General features: G+C 34.6%; 1 protein-coding gene across 3 annotated transcripts in view; it reads right to left on the bottom strand.

Annotated features, from left to right (window-relative positions):
• LOC136409657 (zwei Ig domain protein zig-8-like) overlaps nt 1-23140 on the bottom strand; it is a 251925-nt gene that overhangs the window by 123240 nt on the left and 105545 nt on the right. For all 3 annotated transcript variants that reach the window (XM_066391323.1, XM_066391322.1, XM_066391324.1), the window contains exon 2: nt 22472-22524. In XM_066391323.1, the coding sequence (XP_066247420.1) occupies nt 22472-22520 (49 nt within the window). In that variant the 5' untranslated portion in view covers nt 22521-22524. The remainder of the gene's footprint in view (nt 1-22471; nt 22525-23140) is intronic.

Below are 23140 nucleotides of genomic sequence, written 5' to 3'. Positions count from 1 at the left end.
ATCGCCTAACACAAATTCCTTGTTGTTCCTCAACAGATCGCTTAAAGGTTTTGCGATTATGGCATATGAAGCGACGAATTTTCGGAAATACCCCGTCAAACCGAGAAAGGATTGGATCTGCTTGGGCGTTTTTGGTTCCGGAAATCTTCTGATCGCCAATGCCTTTTCCTCAGAGGGCTGTACTTTACCATCCTCGATGATATAGCCTAGGAATTCTACTCGTCTTCTTAAGAATTGGCATTTACTCTTCTTTATTTCCAGCCCATAGTCTCTCGCTACTTGTAAGACCATCGCCAGACGCTCTACCCCTTCCTCGAGAGTGCTACTTAAAATTATTACATCGTCCATATAATACAACACAATGTTCATAGAGGTTAACTCCCGAAAAATATGGCATATAAACCTCTGAAAAACTGCTGGGCTGTTACATAGGCCAAAAGGACATTTTAGGAATTCGAACTGTCCGTTATGAGTGACGAACGAGGTATATTTTCGACTGTCTTCGTCTACGGGAACGTGGAAAAATCCATTTCGCAGATCTATCGTGCTGAAGTATTTGGCTCCTTGCAACCTATCTAGCACGTCCTCAATCAATGGTAACGGAAAACGGTCCTTGACTATTTTCCTATTGATTCTGCGATAGTCGCAACAAAGTCTCATACTGCCATCTCGTTTCTTTACCAACACTATCGGACTTGCGAAATCAGAATAACTGGGTCTTATGATTTCTTCATCTAACCACTCCTGTACTTGTCTTTCTACCTCTACTCTCTCAACGGGTGAGAGTCTCCTTGGGTTCTGATATACTGGCTCTTCATCCCTCAGGACAATCTTCATCCTAATGTCGACATCCTTTACTTTCTCCGGCGAGTAATTTTCTATCAAGTCCTTAACTTTGTTTTTGCACTCTACATTCGGTATATGGTCAATTTGCGGGTTCTCTTGATCCAGACCGTCGGCAATCTTCATCTCCATCAAGAAATTTTCCTCCCTCCTCTTGTGTATGACCACGCCTCCTTCTGTGAAACTTACATCCGCCCATTTTAATAGGTCATTACCCACAATGGCCTTAAAGTTTGAGGCATTTGTTGGTATCACGTGGAACGTTAACAATATGTCTTCGTCGTTGATCCTTGCTTCCTTTTGGAAAAATCCTTTGGTCCTCACTCTATTGGAACCTATTCCTTTTATAATTATCTCATTCCCCGTTAAAGGGATATGTCCTAGATAGTCATCGTAAGCATCGCTCCTTATCGCACTTATGTCGCTACCCGTATCTAACAGTGCGGTCAGTTGTACATTGTCGATTTGTACCTTAACGGCATTATTCGGTACGACTTCCATAAGGCGAACATTGGCACACGGGCTATTTTTACCTGCGTCGTTTGTCCTCGTTGGGCATTTGGTTGATATATGTCCAAAACTATTACAATTATAACATTTGACCCCTTTGGCTCTGTCTGGGCACGCGTTGGATTTATGTCCTTTGAGCCCGCAATTGAAACAATTGGTAGTTCTCCCCTTTCTATCGTGCTCTTCCTTCTTGATTTCCTTTTTCTCATACTTCTTCTCTGAGCTGAACGTCGGCCTTTTTGTTCTGATCTGCTCATACAATCTGACCTTATCCTTAAACTCAGCGAAGTTTTTCGCTCCATAAAGCACACATTTGCTTGATGGATCATCCTGTATCCCGTCAATAATGTATTGTATCACGACCTCGGCCTCTAACGTCGCTCGGCTTCCGATCTCACGCATGACCAATACATATTCCTGTACTGTCTCAGCAGGACTTTTCTTTCGAGACATTAGCAACTTATGAATCTGAGCACTGCTGACCTTCACTTCAAACTCAGCGGTAAGTCTTTTCTTAAGAGTAGTCCAGGATTTAATACCCTTTTCTGATTGCACATATAGTTTCGCTAAACCCGTCAACGACTTTTTCGCGAATATTAATTTCTGTAAGTCGTTCCATCGTGTGACCTCTGCTATTTCCTCAAAATCTCGGATCCACTTTTCTATCGGGTAATCATCCTTGCCATCAAATGGTCTAATGCTGTCTTCTACGTCACGAAAGGTTAACGCAAAAGGATTATTTTTTCTCGTCTTCGTTTTGGTACGGGCTTGTGGCTGAGCTAAATTTCCCTCGTCAATTTCGTCCTCCTGTCCGGATTCGTCGCTACTTTCCTGACCTCCGGCATCCTCATCTTCGGTCTCCCCGTCTTCTTGTCCCTCAGTAATATCGTCGTTGACTGACAAGTCATTCAGGAAAGAGCATACCCGATTCGCGATGTCCTCGTGTTGTCCCGAATAGTCCAAGTTTAGAATGTGACAGATCGCCATCAAATCGCTTAAGTTCAACTGATCTTCGGTCTCTGTTAATTTGGTCTGATATTCCCTTGATTCCTTGTCCAGGTTAAAACCAGGGAATTTCCTCACATTTTTTCTAGTTTGCCGACCTTGACCTTCTTTGCCGTAAACAGCAACATGCAGCGCTTGAACCGCCCTCAGTTTAGAATTTGTGATATTTTGCGCAATTTTTTCAATATCCCCCAAAGTAGTCATAATTGGGTATGGAATTGATACTAGGCCAGTATTCCAAGAAAATAAAAAATGAGATACGATGCGTTTTGCTGTTTACGTAGAATCGACTTGAAAAGACCAGTCAATAGAAGAAATCGAGACACAATCGGGATTACAAAGCAATAAATCTACTAATACAGTAAAATTAGACTAACTTCTGTATCCTACCTTAACTGCTTTTATCTGTCGGTTGCGTACACCTTTTCCGCACTCCACTTCACTTCGCGGAATTAATCACTATTATCACCCTAATCTCGCACTGTTTCGTCGTTATCGCCGTCGTCGTCGTTACCCGTCTGGTATTAGTGATTTCGTCGTTATCACCGTCGCCGTTGCTCTCAATCCTGAAGTGCAGAGCTTGGTCGTCCTAACTCGTTTCCCAAATTTCGGCTGAGTCTTCTAAACTATTACCCCAAATCTCGTAAAAGTCTCCAAAATCGTTACCCCAAATCTCGGACGAGCCCCCAAAGTTGTGGGATTTATCTTTTATTCGGTTGTCTAGGGTTTATGTATAATTGGGATAGGGTACAATACGAAGCTTAAATGGTAACTTAATTAGTAAAAACTCGCGTCACTTAGTTCGTCGTTCACTCCGGATATCAAAGAGCGCGATTCTCCTTGTCACAAATCTTAAATATTAAACCTGGGGGTAATAAACCAGTGTCGTACCTCGAGTAGAGGCCAGCGACAGTTACAACATCTGGCTGCTGCGAGCCAGCACCACGAACCATCCTTTGTTTGAGCCCTTAGCAACCATCCTCCGGCCCTTCTTCCTTGGTTCAAACAAAGAGATGTTCGCTTTTTGGGTTTTTTCCGTGACACAGATTCTAGGAGGTTACTGGGAGAACCCAGCAACAGCCGAGAATCACTCGAACTCAGGTACGATACGCATGGGCGTAACATCGAGGTACCTCACTTTTTAATCCCCCTCGGTTCCTCAACCCTAATTTAACTAATACTATCTAACAAATATTCGGACTTTCCCGTTGGTGTCTCGATTTGGTCAGACAGTAATAATTACATTTAGAAGAGTTAGAGCGATCTGACGAGCGGATCCTACATAATGTTTAAGGGCTCACAAATTATAACTTATTGTTATTACGTACCAACAGCTTGATAGTGTTTCTCCAAAGGATATGGTTCAAAAACTAACAATTTAAGTAACTTCTTTTTTAGCAGTTTTAATCTGGTAAGTGTTTTCTCATGACATTCAGTTAAATAATTTCATACCTTGATAATACACTCTTTTCGGATAAACAGTTTGTTTATGCGCCGCGTATTTATAATTTAAAGTTCTGGTTGAATATAAACTTTAGAGTTCTGGCCTCTTAAATATACGTCCATTTTTAAAGAAAAGTATGCACTGCTGAATACATATTGCAGTAGATATAATAGTCCCAATTTTCTTGAATTTTACCCTACAAAATTTTCTAAATTCTAAATTTAACATAATTCGTAGCGTCTTCTGACAAAGAAAAACTTTTAATGCAAATCTACTACTTCTATAAATAACATTCCTAATATCAAATGATACTTTCACAATTTTCATAATACATAATTGTCTTACCATCAACCTAAATATATTTATAAATTACTCTTATCATGTAATATACCAAATTTAGTTTACTTATTAAATACTGTAGAAGGTAGTCAAACGACATATTACTATTGATTATCATTCCTAAAAATTTGACTTTTTCTTGGATTTGAATTTTGCTGTTTGTAATTGTATCATAGTTACCTCATTGTATGAAGATTTTTAAAAATATTTTAAAGGTAGATCTCTGCTTCATTTAATAAAAGCCTTTTTTTTGTAAACTAAGTGCTAACATCTGCCATGACTTTTTCAAAGTCTTATTTTATTTTATTTTTATTTTTTCATGCTATTACAATATGAGTGGCATCAGCTAATTAGTCATTTTGCTTATTTCGTAATTACGTGTAAGTTCAACTAATTATTAATAGAAAATATAAACAACATTAAACCCACGACACTACCCTGTGACACGCTGGTTTTTTTTTACTGAAGTATAATTTGATTTAATTCAACGTCAGTTCTTTTATTCCACAACAGTTGTGTTTATCTATTAATATGTCAATTATTGTATCCATAATCCATTGTATCATAAGTCGTGCTAAAGTCTAGAAAAAAATCCCATAGACACACTGTCCTCCATTGTTTCGAAAATGATTGTAGTGAATTCAAGGACTACCGTTTTTGTAGACCTGTCTAGTATATACCTCTGTTGCTTTTTATTTAACATATTTTTTGTCCCTAAGCTAAGAATACGCTTACGTCCAACTTTTTCAATCTTTTTTTTTGAATATGCAGACAGCAGATTTAGAAGTCGATAGTTCCCTATTGCTTCGAAGTCACCTTTTTTAATGCAAAAGGCCCGATGCCTTTTTCAGCCCGACAAGAAATATTCAAAGTTTAATAGAGCTACTTAATACATATAGTAGAGGACCCCATATTTGATGTATTAGAGATATTATTAACTTATTAAGCACATTGTCAAAATCAGCATTTAATTTATTTTTAAATTTATATTAAATTTGTAAAATTTCTTCTCCATTCGACAACTTAAAACCAGTATCTGCAATACTGAATCCCACGTTATTGTCAAACAGTATTACTGAAAATTCCGACACGAATGTTGGGGTAACAATGATAAAATACTCATTAAAGTTATTAGCTGCAGTACATTTACAGTATGTTCCAGGATGTGTATACTTACTCTATACACCAACATATTATCCTGAAGAAGCCAGTAAGTAGAAACTTACATCTAAGGAAATTTGGGTAAATATCGTCAGTCGAGCGTTTCGAAAAGACTTGAACTTCTTTCCATACGATATAACTGTGTCACATATCTAATATTCTCTCCCCTCGTAGACATGCGAAGTTAATCAGGTAATTCTAGAGATGCGATTTCCAGATCACAAAGCATCGTTAGGTTGGATGATTTATAGAAAGGGGATAATCGCGTTTATGACGCCAAAGAAAGCAATTCATATGGTTTCACCCCTTATACCTTATCTCGAAACTTCCGAATCACCCTAATTTAAGTATATTTATATCACGGTGCCGGCAAATCAGTGTTGACGTGATACTAATGTAACGCACCGTTAATGTTTGAAGGGGGAAATACTGGAAAACGCGGGTTTTGCTGGCAATAATAATATTGCAAGGCACGTTTTTCATTTCACTCTGAGATCCTCTGCAGGGTAAGTTTTATTAAAAATTACCCCCCACCCGGTTCTTGTGACTGCAACGATGCAACTATAAAATATAGCTCTGTGGATTTAGCATTATCGATAGTCTTTGTAGTTACAAGTTATCGCAAATATATCGACTGGGCTGTATAGGTTCTAATGCAAAGTGGCAGACTAATAGCCGAGCACCTATAATGTATAAAGTTCCGAACTAAGAAACTCCAAATAGATCGTTTTCGCGGGGCAGGTGAGCCTAATGTTATCAAATTCAGCGCGGATCCATTTTAAGTGCCTCCTACCTTAAATGGTTACAGTTTTTACTTTGTAAACTTGTTTGCCAAGCAGCCCCTTTATATTTTTAGCAAGGCTTTCAATATTTAAGTACATCATTACAATTTGGTCTAATGTATACTAATGCACATTTCATCAGATGACCCCGCGATAATTCCACGTAAATGTTCAGAGACTGCAAATACCGAATATCAATAACAATTCCCTTTGTAGGTACTGTAGGAACTGGTTAATGTAAAATATAATATTATTAGAGCAAACTCCGTTGAGTAGTTAGATTGTTTTGCTGAAAATTGAAGAGGCTGCTTTCTAGTGAAAGCGAACGCAAAATGTCCCAGTTGAAATTGCTTGTTCTATTAAAACGTAATCTAAAATAAATAGGAAAAGCAAATTTTGATACTTCTTGTATGTATAAGAAAACCTGCATTCCATGACGATTACCACTCTGAATGTTTGAGAATAGGAAATATTACTCATTGTTGCCTCACCACAAAATACACTTTTAATTGCACTAAATCTGAACTCATCTTAAAATCACTGTGATCATTAAGCGTCATGTCGCGGCTATGATTTGAGAATAAAAAGATGCTTCAGAATTCAATTATAAAAATTCAGCTCTGATAACACGTCATTGTAGGACATTTGTACCTGTGGCAATGAAGGTCAATTAATTCGGAATATCTTTTTAAATACTACAGTCAGGAAATTTCTATATTTTAGAGAAGAATTTCCAAATTTTAAAACATAGTTTTATTCAGCGCTAAAATTCCCAAATTTATTCCAATTTATCCAACTTTGCTTCTCTTACCGTTTCCAAGACCCATATTTAAGCGGGACACTCTGTGTAATACCAAAAAGCGACTAATTTTTGGTTTCGTCGCAAATTCTAAATATGTTGTCATTACATCGCTCTTCTGATATCTTTGTTTGACCTAGATTTCACAATTTCCCTTCTTTGTTAATTCGGTCTCGAAGTGTCCTGTAAAGACAAATAAAATAATGTAAAAAAACAAACCACATATTCAATTGATGAATATAGTTTTTCCCAACAACTTAAATGTTATTAATCCTGTTGTTTACAATTTCAGGAAGCTTATATTAGAATCTTCAGTTTCACGCAGAAAAAATGTATGAAAATACGAGAACTATGTAAAGAAAAATAACATTTTTTTGAAAATTATCCCCTACCGATTTGTGTACATCGTTAAAATTGAATATTTAGTGTTCAGTAAAAGTATCAGCTTTTAAAAGGACAAGTTTATTACTTTAAGATAGGGTTTTAGTAAACTGGCTACCCTCATTTGTATTGAATATTCTGGAAACCACTGAAATAAAGAGCGATACATCCTTAAATGTGCCTATTGATCTTTTTTTCTTCTCTGAGTTTCCTTAACTTAAAAGTATTAAGTAGGGCAAGATATTTATATCAAATTTGTATCAATTATTAAATAGTTTAAAAAAGCTTGGTATTCAACCAAGTTTGAACTACTATAGAAAACTCCAAGCAAATCAAGCATGTAATGTTAGAATTATTTAGTATTTAAATAAAATCAAAGTATTTCATGAAAATATCATATTTCTTGATTTGACAGATATCTAATTTTAAGATCCCACTTCACCATCATCAATCCAATGTACTATGGATACCATATATTCTGTCCCAGATCAAAATGCAAAGACTTTGGCCATAAATTCTACTAATAAAATCAACACACATGTTTATCTTTTTTTATCCAAAATACCTTTGTTTCAGCTTTAGAGCCCTTTGAACATGAAACCCCTTTTGAGTAAACAACTTTTTTTGTTTTTGGAAATACCCTGAAGCACTTTACATTAAGATAAAATTTGACGAACTCTAATTTTTTTTATCATACCTCCATCACATGGTTATAAGGGTTGCCCTAAGTTGTATGGCCTAGTTTCAAACAGGATTTGGGGTTTAAATCTCGGATTTGACATATTTTCTGTTGTATATCTGCCAAAATCTCCAGTTTAACCGTATGTGGATTTTAAACTGACATGTTACAACCCTATATACGTGCACTGCGCTAAATCCAGTCCTAACTGAAGCATTACGGTAGTAGTTGAGTCAGTTTTACAGGTGTACATAACGTCATGAATATGGACAATAATTACTCACTTTGAGTGCATTTCATTGTTAAATGCGTTGCAAACTGGGCGTGATTTACGAGCTTTGACGTCGACTGAGTGTAGCTGATTCCCGAAAATACGCATACAATATCTTTAATCCTGTGTAGCTTCTTAAATCAGGAGATTTAAAACAGATTTCGATGATTTATGGCAGTCGTAAAGGGCTTTTTATATGGAATGTAATTCTTTAAAAGCTCGTAATAAATTAATCCCTGTATAACTATTAGGCTCCTTGGCTGGGGTCGAAATTTAAATATTAAATATCGTGTTGAAGTGTACTTTGGCGAGGAAATTAAATTTGAATCTACGGGAAAAATCCTATACAGGGTGGTTTCAAAAGGAGAGGGGTATCAGTTTCAGAGACACTTCGGATAAAATGAGGGTCAGAATCTAAATATTAAATACCGCTGAAGGGTAGCTACTTTAGGGAGGAAATTAAATTTAAAATTTATATCTGCGTATTCTTGACCGCGTGCTGAATGTCCCGGCAAATTAAAATTTAAAATAACTTTACCTTGCGAAAAATAAATCACATGCATTTTCTTATAACGCAGGAAAGCTTGTATAACTCGAGGCTTGAGTTAACTTATTACGTTGCCTTAAAGGGCCTGTAATGGATGAGAGATGAGACAGATACCTCGAAAGAGTATTGAAAACCTATTAAGTGAACAAATGTTTGAAATAAATGTTCCAGAACGTCTTCAGCAGAGGGAGCATTGTGTTTCGGAAACTCTAAAAGCCTTAACGATCGTTCGCAAAATTTGTATGTATTATAAGGGAACAAGGATCACTTTTATTCTACTTGGAGACAGTCCCTCCTTTATTGTTCCTCGATCGTAATGACATCAAAAAGCTATTTTCTGCCGTGGCCGAACTATAGCTTTAATTAAACCAAAAATAATTTATTAAGTGACATTTAATGTTGGCAAACGTATTTGCAAGGTTTAGGATGTTTATTCATCAAATATGTACTTCGATGTCAACTAATTAAATGTATGTTCAATTAATACCACTTGAAGATTTTTGGGCGCTAAATAGTGTTTATTGGACAAAGAATGATTGTCATAAAAAGTGATTGACATGATAATGATAAATTATTGTACAATCGTTCTTAGGTATAAATTATATGCCAATAGAATGAGGGACACGTTATATAGGATGTCCAGAATTGCGTCATATTCAAAATGGACTAGTTTTCAGATTAGAATTTGCAATTATGAATACTCTGTATTCGCTTTCTATTAAATGCAATTTTTAACGTACGCTTTTTATAATTCGACAAAAAACTAAACCGTTAGAAGACCTTTGAAGCTTGTTTATGTGTGATTTATCTCTGAATTTGCTGAACAATCCATACTATAGCAACAAAAGAAAATATCCGGAGATGGTATTTTATGATAAATTTTCAAGTATGAATATGAAATATAAACTCTTGATGCGATTTTCTTCATTTGTACATTGAAATCTATTCAAATAGCAGTTGACGGTGTGCTCCCACTTTGATCTCCAATTGTACCCAGTTTCTTCTTTTTTTGATAATAAAACTTACCATAAAGTGCTCTTAGATTTACTTCTTGATAATACCAGATGTTTGAATTACCTTTCGTTGAACTGAATGTAAATATTTAATCGAGGGCGACCAGATAAACCGTAATAGACGGAGACACAAAATAAACGATTATGAAATATTTGATTATTTCCGGCGGGGTTATGCAGAACTCGTAAAGATCTATTTTAGTGTGGTCCTGTAGATTTCTATTTTGATTAGGGAGCTTACGAGCGTGCATATCACGAAACGTAAGTGACCTTTTCGTAATACGGTCTGGTTTGGGCGTATGGAGAAAGTTTGAAGCGACTCTGTCCAATTTTATTCGAAAAGGGACGATACAATCTTAAAACAAATAATATATTTATAGGCCTTTTTTACGTTCTGCAAGCAAATTTTGCAATAAATAGATTTATTCGTTTTTTATGTATCCTTCAGAATTGGTTTTCTGTTTTATTTTCGGAGAACGTCGCTTAGCTTAAAATTCTCTGCCTTCCTTTGGTACACAGTTTGCCTAAAAATCTCGTTTTAATACATTTCTTGTCCTAAAATAACAACGACTCAGCCTGATGAATTCTAAGTGTTTCCTTCGCAATTACCTATTCAGGACATCCGATCTAAAATTTATATTCCTTCATCGACTAGACAAACATTCTGACATGTGATTGACAGTCGCTTCTTTACTCAGATCGATTTTTGATGGATTGTTAGCCAGAAACACTCACACAACAAAGTTATTCGCATTACCAGCTCATGTAGACTCGAAATCAATCTTAAGGACTCCAATTAAAAATGGGAAACTCAATTCAAAACTGTGTGCAATACGTGGGGAATAACGGCAATTCCTAAATAAATTATTTTCCATTTACATTTAATACCCCTTTATTCACTACAGCTTTGCAGCCCCAAATGAACGTTTCAAAAAATCCAGATTACATCAGAGAGGGGGCTTTAAACCCAGAAATATAGTTATTTTGCTAAAGAAGCAGTTAGTTTTAATTAAATCGGAAACTCTTGTTTAGATAAAACATCACGTACACAACCTTTTGTTCGCTTTAAAAATATAATCCCCACGTGTGGCAGATTTACGAAACACACGTACTGAATGATATGATTTCATTATTAATTAAAAGTGTTTGGTTTGGCAGTCACAATTCATTGTTTTAAAACTAAATTTGTAAGCAACTACATTACTTTTCTACACCCAATTTCTTTTAAGTTAAAAAAAAACAGTATTTTTTGAAATATGGGATGAAAAACTTCAATAAGAATTTTCAATGAACAGCTAAGCCAGATTGCCTTGAGTAGCAGGTACATCTGAAGAGTTTTAGAGACACTTTTGGCAAACTTCCTAAAAACAGAAAATTCCAGGAAATGCTGAAAATTGCCACTTCTCGACGATCGACAATGTAGTTTATGATGTTACACATCAGCCAGACATTTCTGTTCAAATTCGAATCGAAAGTGGAGCAATTACTAAATTTACATTCAAGTACGGAAATGGGCATAATAATTTGGCTTAAAGCCTTGTTATCTATCGAAGATTAATGCTATGTTCTGTATCTATAGGGCACCAATAATTATCCTCGAAATCTGTGCGGTTGTCACCACATTGCATTGCGGGCATCATACTGGAAATGTATTCCATCCCTCGTCCTTTAGGGATGTCGTAAAATTGGCAATTTTGGTGTTTCTCTATCGGCTCTACTTCACATATGTAAAGCATGTTTATTCGATAACCATATGAGTGAATACAGGGGGCGTTGCAGGTCCTACAGGTTCGTTTCAGGCTCAATCGCTGTGCAAATCGGTGCAAAGTCGTTTTCTAGAGAAATCCATTAATTTTATACCATCTTTCCCATATACGTTAGCCCAGAACAACGGTAAAGGTCCTATAAAGTTTGACACTTTCCCCGAATATTTTGGTATAAATTTAAAGAACCATCGAATAAATTTAATAAAACTTTTGCCTTATATCCTTGGAGAAGTCCGCAAAGATTGAATTTCTTTATATATTAGAAAATGGACTGGAAAATCTATATCCCACTATTTGAGTGAGCTATAAAAGTTATATTAGTAAGGGCTTGTTATATAGTTTATAAAGTTTAACTAGCTTCACATCCCAGGAACGAATTTCGTTTCAACATTTTTTTTTAGAATTAATCGATAACTTGAAAAACGTTATCACATCGAGATGTACATTAACGTATATTAACCATCATCATATATTTATACGTACATGTATATTCACTAGTGTGCTTCAATTATCTCCCAGACTATTCTTATTAATTGAAATCGATAAGTCATTAGCCCAGAGTGATTTATTATTAACCCAATCCCAATGCATATATCGATGTATATGTACATACATGTGATCGGCAAAGGATTTCCTACTTATTAAATGTAAATCATGAAGAACCTTGAATAAGAGCCTGTCTCCGAATCACATCAGAGAGAAATATTGAGTCGCGTGAAAAAGGTATAGGACTAATTACAAATCAAACACTAATGGCGTAGTACAAAAATGATATAATATATCAAATTTTAACTGAAAATTTCTGAACACGGTGGAGAGGTACTCATTTTCCGCACTTCTTAAATTGCCATGAAGGATATCACAGAAATCAGAATTTTTTATAATTGTATCTTTTAGAGTTTTTTAAACAGATATTTGTATTATCACTTCATCTAGAAATATGTAACAATTTTGATTTGTCTTTTCGCGCTTATTTTTATAACTCAACATGAGTCTCTCAAACTACATCTTCGAAGACACAAGTCTTCACTTCAGATAACCTAGTTCGATATACACTCACTTTCACATGAAATGCACCACCCAGTAATAATAATAATTAAGTCTTGTAATTTTGGCAAAATAATGCTTCATAATAGAGTATCAAATGATCAGACTTTCAGTAAAAAAGAAAGAATGCTAGTGGTTTTTTTGTCATCGACCTATTAGATTTTTTATTCAATTGTAAATAAATAAAGTAATATTTACATGGAAATATCAGTTTATTTTGTTGTTGAACTGTGAACAAGACATCTCAAAATGCCCCCAGTGAGACAGCGTCGAAATTTTTCCCACGTTTCGGATTTTGATAGAGGGCGAATTATCGGCATGAAGGAGGGTGGACTTTCTTTTCGTGAGATTGCCCGAAGAATGAATCGGAACCACACCACGATTGCGAGAATATGGTCTTCGTGGTCTGAAGAAAGGGTTCAGCGACATCGTCCAACTGGACGTCCTCCCCCTAGCAGCAACGCACGTGAAGATCGACTTCTTAGACGGATGGCCATTGGTGATCGATTTCAAACAACAATGTCTGTTGCAGTAGATTGGATGGGAGCTCTAAATCGTCGGGTGTCGACGGCAACAGTTTACAGAAGAATTTCGTCTTTTGGCCTGCATTCATACCGCCCAAATCTACGACTGCCACTAACCGCCTAACACCGAGCTTCCAGATTGGCCTGGTGTCAAGAACGAATTGATTGGAATCATGAGTGGAACAATATCGTCTTCAGTGACGAGTCGCGATTTTGTTTATGGATCAATGATGGTCGTAGAAGAGTCAGACGATACCGAGGTGAAAGAAGAAATTTGCAATTTTCTGAAAGGCGCCACACAGCTTTAACACCTAGTGTTATGGTCTGGGGTGCGATATGTGTTGGCCGAAGATCTTCCCTTGTGTTCGTTCCAGGCACCCTAAACGCACGTCGCTACATTGACAATGTTCTGAGGCCAGTATTAGTACCTTTCATGCAAACTTTACCAAATGGCATTTTCCAACAGGATAATGCAAGACCACATAGTGCGAACATTACTCGACGATACCTGGAAGAAGCACAATTGGAAATACTGCCTTGGCCTGCACGGTCACCGGACCTATCGCCCATCGAACATCTTTGGGATATGATGAGTCGCCGTCTTCGAAATTTACCGAGGCTTCCAAACAATGTGGATGACCTACGACATCATCTTGAGGTAGCATGGAATGAAATACCCCAGGAAGATATTGATCATTTGTTGCAAAGCATACCGCGAAGAGTACGTGCTTGCATTGCCGTACGAGGCGATGTCACTTATTATTAATTTTTTCATTATCAAATGTTGTATCTTTTAACTAAAAGTCTGATCATTTGATACTCTATTATGAAGCATTATTTTGCCAAAATTACAAGACTTAATTATTATTATTACTGGGTGGTGCATTTCATGCGAAAGTGAGTGTAGTATCCATATTGGTCTACACCTCAAAAATTTAGGAATTTAACTGAAAATTTCCAAATTGAAGGAGGCGGCTATTCCTCAAAGGTCGAGCGTCGATATCACAGAAACCCGTCGAGCAATTACCTCAAATAATATTATAACTCCAAGTAATCGTATGAATGAGCCCTATAAGCTTGTAAAAACCGAGTCGTAACACATATTTTGTTTTCGGTAATTCTGCAAGTTTTTCTAAAGTAAAGTATCTTCATACTGAATCCTTCAATTGAATTATCCAGTTTCAATATAGGATTCATATGAGTCGATTAAATTGAAAAACAGCACCTGGAAATTTTGCGGAAAATTTCCAAAGAGGAAGGTGTATCTTATTTAGGATGGAACAGGGCTATATTTTTAAATTTATTTTTATAAATTAAAAAATTTTAGATAATCATTCAATATATTTGTCTAGATAAGCTCCTTGACAGAATTAACACACCATTGAAAAAATGTCACAAATTTGATTCTGTTAGCTTATAAACCTATTGTTCGATTGATATGATTTTTTTATTTAATTGTAGGGAAATTCTTTAAAAATCTCATCATTCCTGCACCTTTTTAGCGAACCTGTATTGTCAGTACATACCCGGTGATACAAATATACAATGCACCTCTATAAACATTTTAATCACATTCGAGACACTTTTTTATGACATTGTACTTTTTGGTTATTGCAATACATCTGATGATAAAAAAATTCTGAACTATTGAACAAATTAAGTGCATTTTATTCTAGTTGAAATTACATTTTTATTTAATTGGAAGTCAATTATGAATCTCATTAAACATTTAATGCGAACGTTGTAAAGCGATCTATATTTTAATATAATAATTCTCAATTTCATTAATAGCATTTTCTATTGAAAACCAACAACTAAATTAGGCCCAATAAATGTCCTTTATTCCTCATTTCTTCAGGTTTTCTTTAATTAAAATTTTTTTTCATTGGGAAGTATCATATTGAAATAAAAAATCACTTGACAACATTTCAGTTTAAAGTTAAATGAGGCGCAAAGCCCACTTTTAACATAAACAAATTAAGAAACCATGTTAATTTTGTCCAGGAGTCCATAACTCTTTTATTATCAGAGATAACAAAGTGAACAAAAAACCAAAATGCTACGAAAAAATGTGTCTCAAATGTGATTTAAAATGTACAGGAAAGCTCCCAAACTTAGGTAAGAGAACATAGTAATATGTTTGTTTCACCCAATACGCATTGACTTTAGCTAAAATGAAAAGATATGCTGTAATCCATAAAGAATTAACCTAAAATTAAATAAAAATATCAAAAAACTTTTTGTGCAGTTATTTTATTGCATTTGCCTTATAGGTATTTAATGCATTTTTGGAATAAACACATTTTTTATATATGCATAACATAGGTAAAGCTTGAACATAATTATTCGCATAATGATGTAATTCTTCTATCTAAGTTATAATTACAATATTATGTTTCTTGGACATTTACTCCAGATTTAATAAAGTTTCACAACTTTTAAATGCTCTTCAACGGAAGTTCCATGATAAAAAATTAATAACTTTAATAATGCATCTTCTTGACATTGACACATTAGCATCTTTTCGAAACTTTATAGAAATAATAGCTGTATTATCTTTTGGGTTGAAAATCCTATATGAAGTGGTACCTTACATTGAAGAATTATTACAATATGTAAATATTTACGTTCAATTTTTACGTTAGTTATACATAAAAAAGTGTGTTTTTTCTGAAAATGTAATAAAATGTGAATGTATATGGTAAATACAATCAAGTACCTGCTACTACACGTATATTTCTGGATTCTTCGAAGAAAAATACATAGAAATGCTCTCTTGGATTTTTCAATTTGCACTTTTTTACACTTTCCAAAATCTGAGCACCAATATGTTAGTAAGCCGTGGCGCAATTGCCTTAACAATTACATCAGATTATTCATCTTATTGAGCTCTATAACCTGCACAAACTAGGTTGTGAAGTAGTTTAAAAGGACCGCAAAGCGCATTTCCGAAGCTTCCGGACCTCCGGATTAAGCTATTTGAACACGATATGACTCTGATATTTCAAAGTTTACTTGAGGGTTTTCTTTAATTGTTCCTTTATTAATCCCTTGATAAATTTTAAAAAAAACTAAAATTTTCCTGACAATTTGTGGGGACGGTCTTTCAAACTGCATTGCAAAGCTAACAAATATTATGTGATGTTACTCTTTACATACAAGTAAATGCGTAGGTACATTTTCGCAGGCATCTTATTAAAATAAATCAAAGGATTCTATATAAACATGTATGGATGAATACAGAAGAAAGACACGTTCAAAAAGAGTTGTCTCGTAACATTAAGACGCGGCTTGACAGGATTCCCGAAAGAAATGGTTAGACATGTCTTGTTTCTCGACGTCATTAAAACCACATATAAGAATGTATACGTGATCGAAATAAAATTCCCCATATAAAAGGTCTTTCTCCTGGGAAATGACATATTTTTGCCTTTCAGCGATATCTTATAGGCTATTGTGTACAACGTCTTGTTTCAACGAGATATTTGGCGCAGTTCATGTAACTGATTTTGGACGAATAAACGTTTAAACTTTACTGAGGGAAATCTTGGTGAATAAGGGCTAACCAATCCAGTTTAAACAGACGAATTGAAAGAAGCTAACGAAGAATTCAGCCATGACTGGAATAATGAAACGACCTTTGAGAACCGATCGCGAAACTTTTTTCCCCAATTTAATATGAATTTCAATTGGAGGATTAATAATTTTGGTAATTACCTTCTACTCTCAAGGAGACATTAAACGGAATGAGGATTGAAGAAAATCAACACAATTAGGAGAGGGGCGGTAATCTTGGTATTTCGTTTTCGGAAAAAATCATAAAAGAGACATTTTTAATTACGCTGTTGCGTCATGTCGTCGAATATCATTTTCTAGGGTTCTTTTTGACGAAATTATATTGGTCTCCGAGTTAAAAATACTGAAATTACTCAAAATTAAAATTCTTACGATGCCTCAAGTCACCTCCTTTGAGGAAATACAACAACATAGTAGAGCAGCCTTCCTGCTAAGCTTTACTCAGATCCGTCCAGAAGATCGTGGCAGACAACAGCTTACGAGTTTTATGGGGCGCACTTTCATTTTTATTGAGTTTGCGACAGCTTCAAACAGCTCAACCTTCTGGTGTGCTTAAAAATCTTAATTAATTCTGTTCCACCTTTTACGACCAATTTCACATTTTATTGCCGCTGGCGTAACAAATCTGGAACTATATATTATTCTTAGATGTAATACGAACCTTTTAGAAACAAGTTTCAATAATTCTTCCAGTGAATATAAAATTTATTACTATATTTTATTCGATTCTGTAAATGAAGTGAAGAGAGTTTTTCCACCAATCCAGCATTTCCATAATTAATTTCGCCGACTAAAGCTTAAGTTAATGGGGATTTTGCTGGAAATCTGGACTGAGTGTGTTTTTGTATTTATTAAAACCCTTTCGAGCAGTATCTTATTATTTGTACAAAGGGAGAATAAAAGCCTAATGGCAAGTTAATGTGGAGCAATGAGGATTAATTATTCAAACGCTATTTGCTATTTGTATGTAGCGGTGGGTACGTTTATTAAAAAATACTCTAGCTAAAATATGTAGTCATAAGTGAAAGTAATTTCAGTCCGCGACCTCTCATACCTAGCGTCTCATAGATGGGTTTTATTCATTTTCTTGCAGTAAAACTGACTATTAATCTTGCTTCCAACTTTTATTAACTGAGGGTCCTTTTCAAACTGCCATTTATTTGCTTTCTCCGTTCTGTGATTCCCCTGTATTATCATTGTCAGCGTCCAACTTTGTAGCCGAGGCTATTTCAAGGGTCAAGTATTATAGCGTGATATTTCCTCCAAAACTTGGAGAGTTCTCCTCGTTTTAATGAAAACCAAATTGCCTGTGCACACTCTAACTCAAATAGATATATTTTCAAAATGTGCGGCTCACACCTACGTGAAACCCATATTTGAAACAAAAAGGAATGAAGCCACCCAATTGATTAATGGCAGCTGTTTCTACAATCTACAAGTTCGGAAATAGACGAGAAAGTTGCCGCCATTAATCTACGTAATTTTTTACTCTTGTCCGATCTTTCTTATAAACTCTTACATTAATCAGTATCGTAATTAATTATAGAGGCGATATTTGATTCGTCCCACGTTATAAGCTTTTAGGGGCCTAAGTCCAATTTAATTTACGAAATTCCTTCCTTTGTAACATCTCATAAAGTCAAAGGCCAAAATTACCTTAATTCACTTTGGGTTTGTGACAAAGTTACACACGTTGCTTAAACTAAAATATAGGATAGTAGTAGTGTAGGTACTCAGCCACAAGGTATTGAATCTACATAGTTAAAGTTACAGAGTCGGTCAAAAGACCACTTTGATTTAACTGTTTAGTTGCAGGTTAGTTTGGCTCAGACAATTGAAATTGGATTTTAATCCTCCAAAAACAGCATCATAAGGTTCCAGAAAGATTGTTTGGATACCCTTATCTTATAAGTTCTAATACATGAAATGATTACTCTAAATATGCAAATAGTTAACTAAATTGAAGATCGATTGTAAAGAGCGAAACCATCTTTAGATTTAAACTAAGATTAATTTAAGACTAATTCAAATGAACTTCCCAATTGATTGTAAAAATGTATGTCACACTCACTTCGCCCAAAACGTTTGAAGCGCCATAAATCGCAACTGATTAAGATGAATTTTTTCTTTAATTTAGAAACGTTTTGGTTCTAACATTGTACTTTATCTCCAACCGCATATAACCGTAATAATTTGCACAAATATTAATGAAATGGTCATTTTTAGCAGAGTTTTACATTATTTCCTAAATCATTCAATCTTGAGTATAAAATTATAAGAACCTCAAATTAGATTACATGAAAACTACCTACCTTACTGGATATTTTTCCAAGTATACAAAAGAAAAATATACAAAAATAAACCCGTATCTCGGGAACGAAACATTTCCGGATTCATGCTTATAATAAGGAGCTTATATCATACTAAAATCAGGCCATGTGACGGATCGACATAATGTTATTAGTTAACATCCTAGTGCGGTGTTGCCTATAGAGACATCAATTTAAGAATGAAAAAAACTTTATTTCAGGCTTAGAAGCGGTAAATGTTAATTTTTTTCTTTGCTTTACTTTAATGTTGTTTGCTGAATAATGGTATTGTTGAAAACCATTTAAATAAACGAGTTTACGGTTTAAAATACATGAAAATTTTCGAAAGCGCGGATACCTCGGGAATCCATGGAGAAATAGCCCAAGGAATTCAATACTGCCCTTCTTAAATGACATTTCTCCACTTTTAATCGATATCTCGTATTGAATGCAAAAGTTTTGTAAAAAGCGCTATACTATACGCGGTGGCTCAAAAAAACTGTGACAAACCGAAATTACGCTTGTGCAATTAAAGAATACAAAAAAAATTATGTCTGAATTCAGTAGGAAATTCTATTTTAAGCTTTCCTTCTTACACATATGCTCTAAATACGTTGAGTCAGAAATTGGTCTGCCATGCAGTGGAATTATTTCACCGCTTATTTACTGGCAAATTTACGATCTTCGTCGGCGTCGCCATCGCTCTTTGGAGTTGTCGGGACGTGGACACAAAAATTACGAACTATGAGTTAATAATGTTACCAGAAAACCAAAACATTGTCTTAAAATTTCATTTTCACAAACGTACTGCACTCAAAAAGTTGCATAACAACTGTTTTTTTTTACATTTGATCCACTAAAATACAGCACTCATATATATAATATATATAGATATACCGTGCGACTCTAAATTGTATACTCCCCTTTCCAGTGAACTTATTTTTTTTAATTCAAAAGTAACATTAAATAGGACAAAAATACTATGTTTTGATATTTTTTTAATTTTACAATATGCTTACGTCACGGGTAGTACAAAAGAGCCCATTAAAAAAAAATTAAAACATGAGTCAAGTGATACCTCAAACTAAACGTCTTTTAAAACTACATCCAGTAGTATCTTATGATTCAAAATCGATCGATTGGTTTTTGAAAAAAATAACTATAAATTTGATAAAAAAATGCAGTACAACTCAGTTAAATAATACCTAAATAATGAAAAAACTTGTTTGTTGATAGGAAATTAGGATTTTGTGCTCACAGTTTTTGGTTTAAAAAAAAGAATAAATAAATAAAAATAACCGAAGACTGTTTGTGACCAGAAAATCGTAAACAAACTAATTTCTTATCAACAAACAAGTTTTTTTATTGTTTACGTATTATTTAAATGAGTTTGTATTTAATTTTTTACCATATTCATAACTGTTTTTCTTAAAACCTAATTGATAGATTTTGAACCGCAATACACCATTGTATGGAGTTTTGAAAGACTTTTAATTTAAGGTGTCGTTAGAGGCATTTTTTATTTTTTTTAAATTGACCATTATGCGTTACCGGTGACGTAAACAATACGGAAAAAATAAACAAACGTCAAAAAATAATATTTTTTGTCCTATTTAATGCTGCTCTTGAATTTTTTTTAAAATAATAATTTGTTAAAAAGTTAACAGGGTGGAGAGTACAATTTAGAGCCGGTATAATTTTTTTATATGTGTATGAAATCTTAATATAGCGTGTGGGTTTTATGATAACATCATCAACTTATATTTTTCTTATACCGGCTATATTGGATTTTGTAATGTTTGGATATACGACATACATACATTTCGATTAACAGTGGTCATAATTGAATCTACCCCCAACAACTGTAAAAAATGACGGCAACGCTGACGAAGATAGTAAATTTGTCAACAATAGGCCATGACACAATATCGTTGGTAGAAATTTGGAAAAATAAAGGATGTAAAACAGAGCCCTGAGGGACGCCAGAGGCTACCAACATCTCAACGGGGTCCGTATCATCAATAAATATCTCCTGCTAGGATAGGATAGAACGAAATGGAATCATGTTACTGAAGACCTTGAAACCCGATTTTCTTCAGTTTCCCATTAAATTAAATCACCCATACGTTTTTGTGAAACCCTGTATATATCGTCTTATTTGGCAATTTCAGAATATATCCATGTGATTTTCTACAGTGACTTTAATTGTAATATTGTAAAGACATACATATGATATTTCTTTACACAAAACAGTCACCTTCTATTATATTCCGTTAAGTCAAAGTCTCAGCAAAAATGATTGAGAATAGGTTAATTTTTTTATAATTATTCCAACATTTTCAACTTCAAATCACGATATTTTCATATTTTTCAAATGTTATATGTCATCTATTATGTTGTTTTTTGCATACGAGTTTTGAACATGATTCCAACACATTTCTGTTAGGCTTTTGTCTGCACAAATTTTTCGAAGAGTGATATTGGTTTTTTTAGTTTTCCCACATTTTCCAACATTCCTCTTTTATATACTCATTTCGAGCATAATTCCCAAGCATATTTCATTAAGGCGCGTTTATATGCAATCAAAGCGCATGTCGCTATAATTCCTTTGAAGACGGCCGGCCCTATAATCCAGTATGTCCCTAATTGCAATAAAAGAAAATTTTCTAAAGAACAACATGTATAAAAAGTGAATAAATCGATCCTTAAACCTGAGTTGTAACTTGACAGGTTTTCCTTCAATCTTTTGTTTGTAGGTAATTAGGTTTGCATGTTGCATGTATGGACTTTTTCCAATACACTCGAAATAAATCAAGTTTGACTGAATGTGCCAAATACTATAAAAGTTGAAAATGCAGACCCGTGAGGGGAAATATTTATCTCGTTTTAGGGTTCCGAAATATCCAGGACAAATTTAAGTTTTAATTTTATTTTTATTCGATGGTGGAATGGCGTGATTTCGGAGCCGTTTCCAATGCATAAATCTTTCTGATTGCCCCACATAAAAGAAAGTTCATTCAAAGTTGGAATAAGTGAACGAATTTACAATCTCTTTAGCCAAAGTCTAATACCCATTATAAAAATAAAACAATTTCAGGAGGGCCCTTTTCCGTCCTTGTTCTTTAAGAACTTCTCACAGAACATTAGCAAGGTGATATGGAGGTCCTTAGCAGTTGATATCGGACTTTTACAGGCACCTAGGGACAGTTAAAAGGTTTCCTGTTTGCCTACATTTCATTTTCAGGACAAGGAAAATTGTTTCTCTTCCAATTCTCGCAGTAACACAGTGTAAAAATATATAAAAAGTAGCGTGTCACGTCATGGCGAATTATGAGAAACTTTATTTTTGTTGGGGTTTTAATATTAGAACAACTTCTAATGTCGACCCAATCGGAAATTACCGAGTAAATGTCACAGCACTTTGATTAATTGACGGTCTAAAGAACACCACATAATAAAAGATGCAAAAACTTACCTTTAAGTCTGTTGGTGAACAACCATAATAATATGATGCGGCAATTCATTATTCTGCAACAAAACAGGCAATTAGTATTGAAAACAATTCTGTGTGTTTTTTTCGTTGTGTAATTTAAAATGGTCTTTTTCAACTAGTATTTGCATAAATACTTAAACTGAAATTTTAATAAAACTCACAACTCTGTTTTGCAAATCAGCGACCTGAAAGCAACTAACTATAGCTAATACGCGGATTTTAATACACCCAACTCCTAAGCTTCACAATAAAAGTTTAGTGGGGCTCTAAGTGATTTCCCTTTTACCGGAGGCAAGACTCCGGAATATAAAAGCATCCGAAGCATTAACCTTCCCCACTTAGATAAAGTTTTAGATTGAGGAATAATAATTGTTCTAATTTTCCTCTCGTGATGTAAACACAGTGGTGAGACATGGCTGTCACTTTTCAAGATCATCATTTTATTACTTTCTACAATGTTTATTATAATTCCCAACAAGGGTAAGGACCTCGTATTTTTTCTTGAACTTTTTTAATGAAACCCATTGGCGTAGAGAAGCACGATGCCTCTGTTTACTTCTACTCTCTAAATCTGACAATTTATAGAGGATATTTATATTTATATGCACAGAACAGCATAAATACAAGTATCGTAGAGATCCATATTAAATG

Source organism: Euwallacea similis, chromosome 6 (genome assembly GCF_039881205.1).
Source record: "Euwallacea similis isolate ESF13 chromosome 6, ESF131.1, whole genome shotgun sequence".
In the NCBI taxonomy this organism is placed as follows: Eukaryota; Metazoa; Arthropoda; class Insecta; order Coleoptera; family Curculionidae; genus Euwallacea; species Euwallacea similis.
This window is presented reverse-complemented; position numbering and strand designations above follow the sequence as displayed.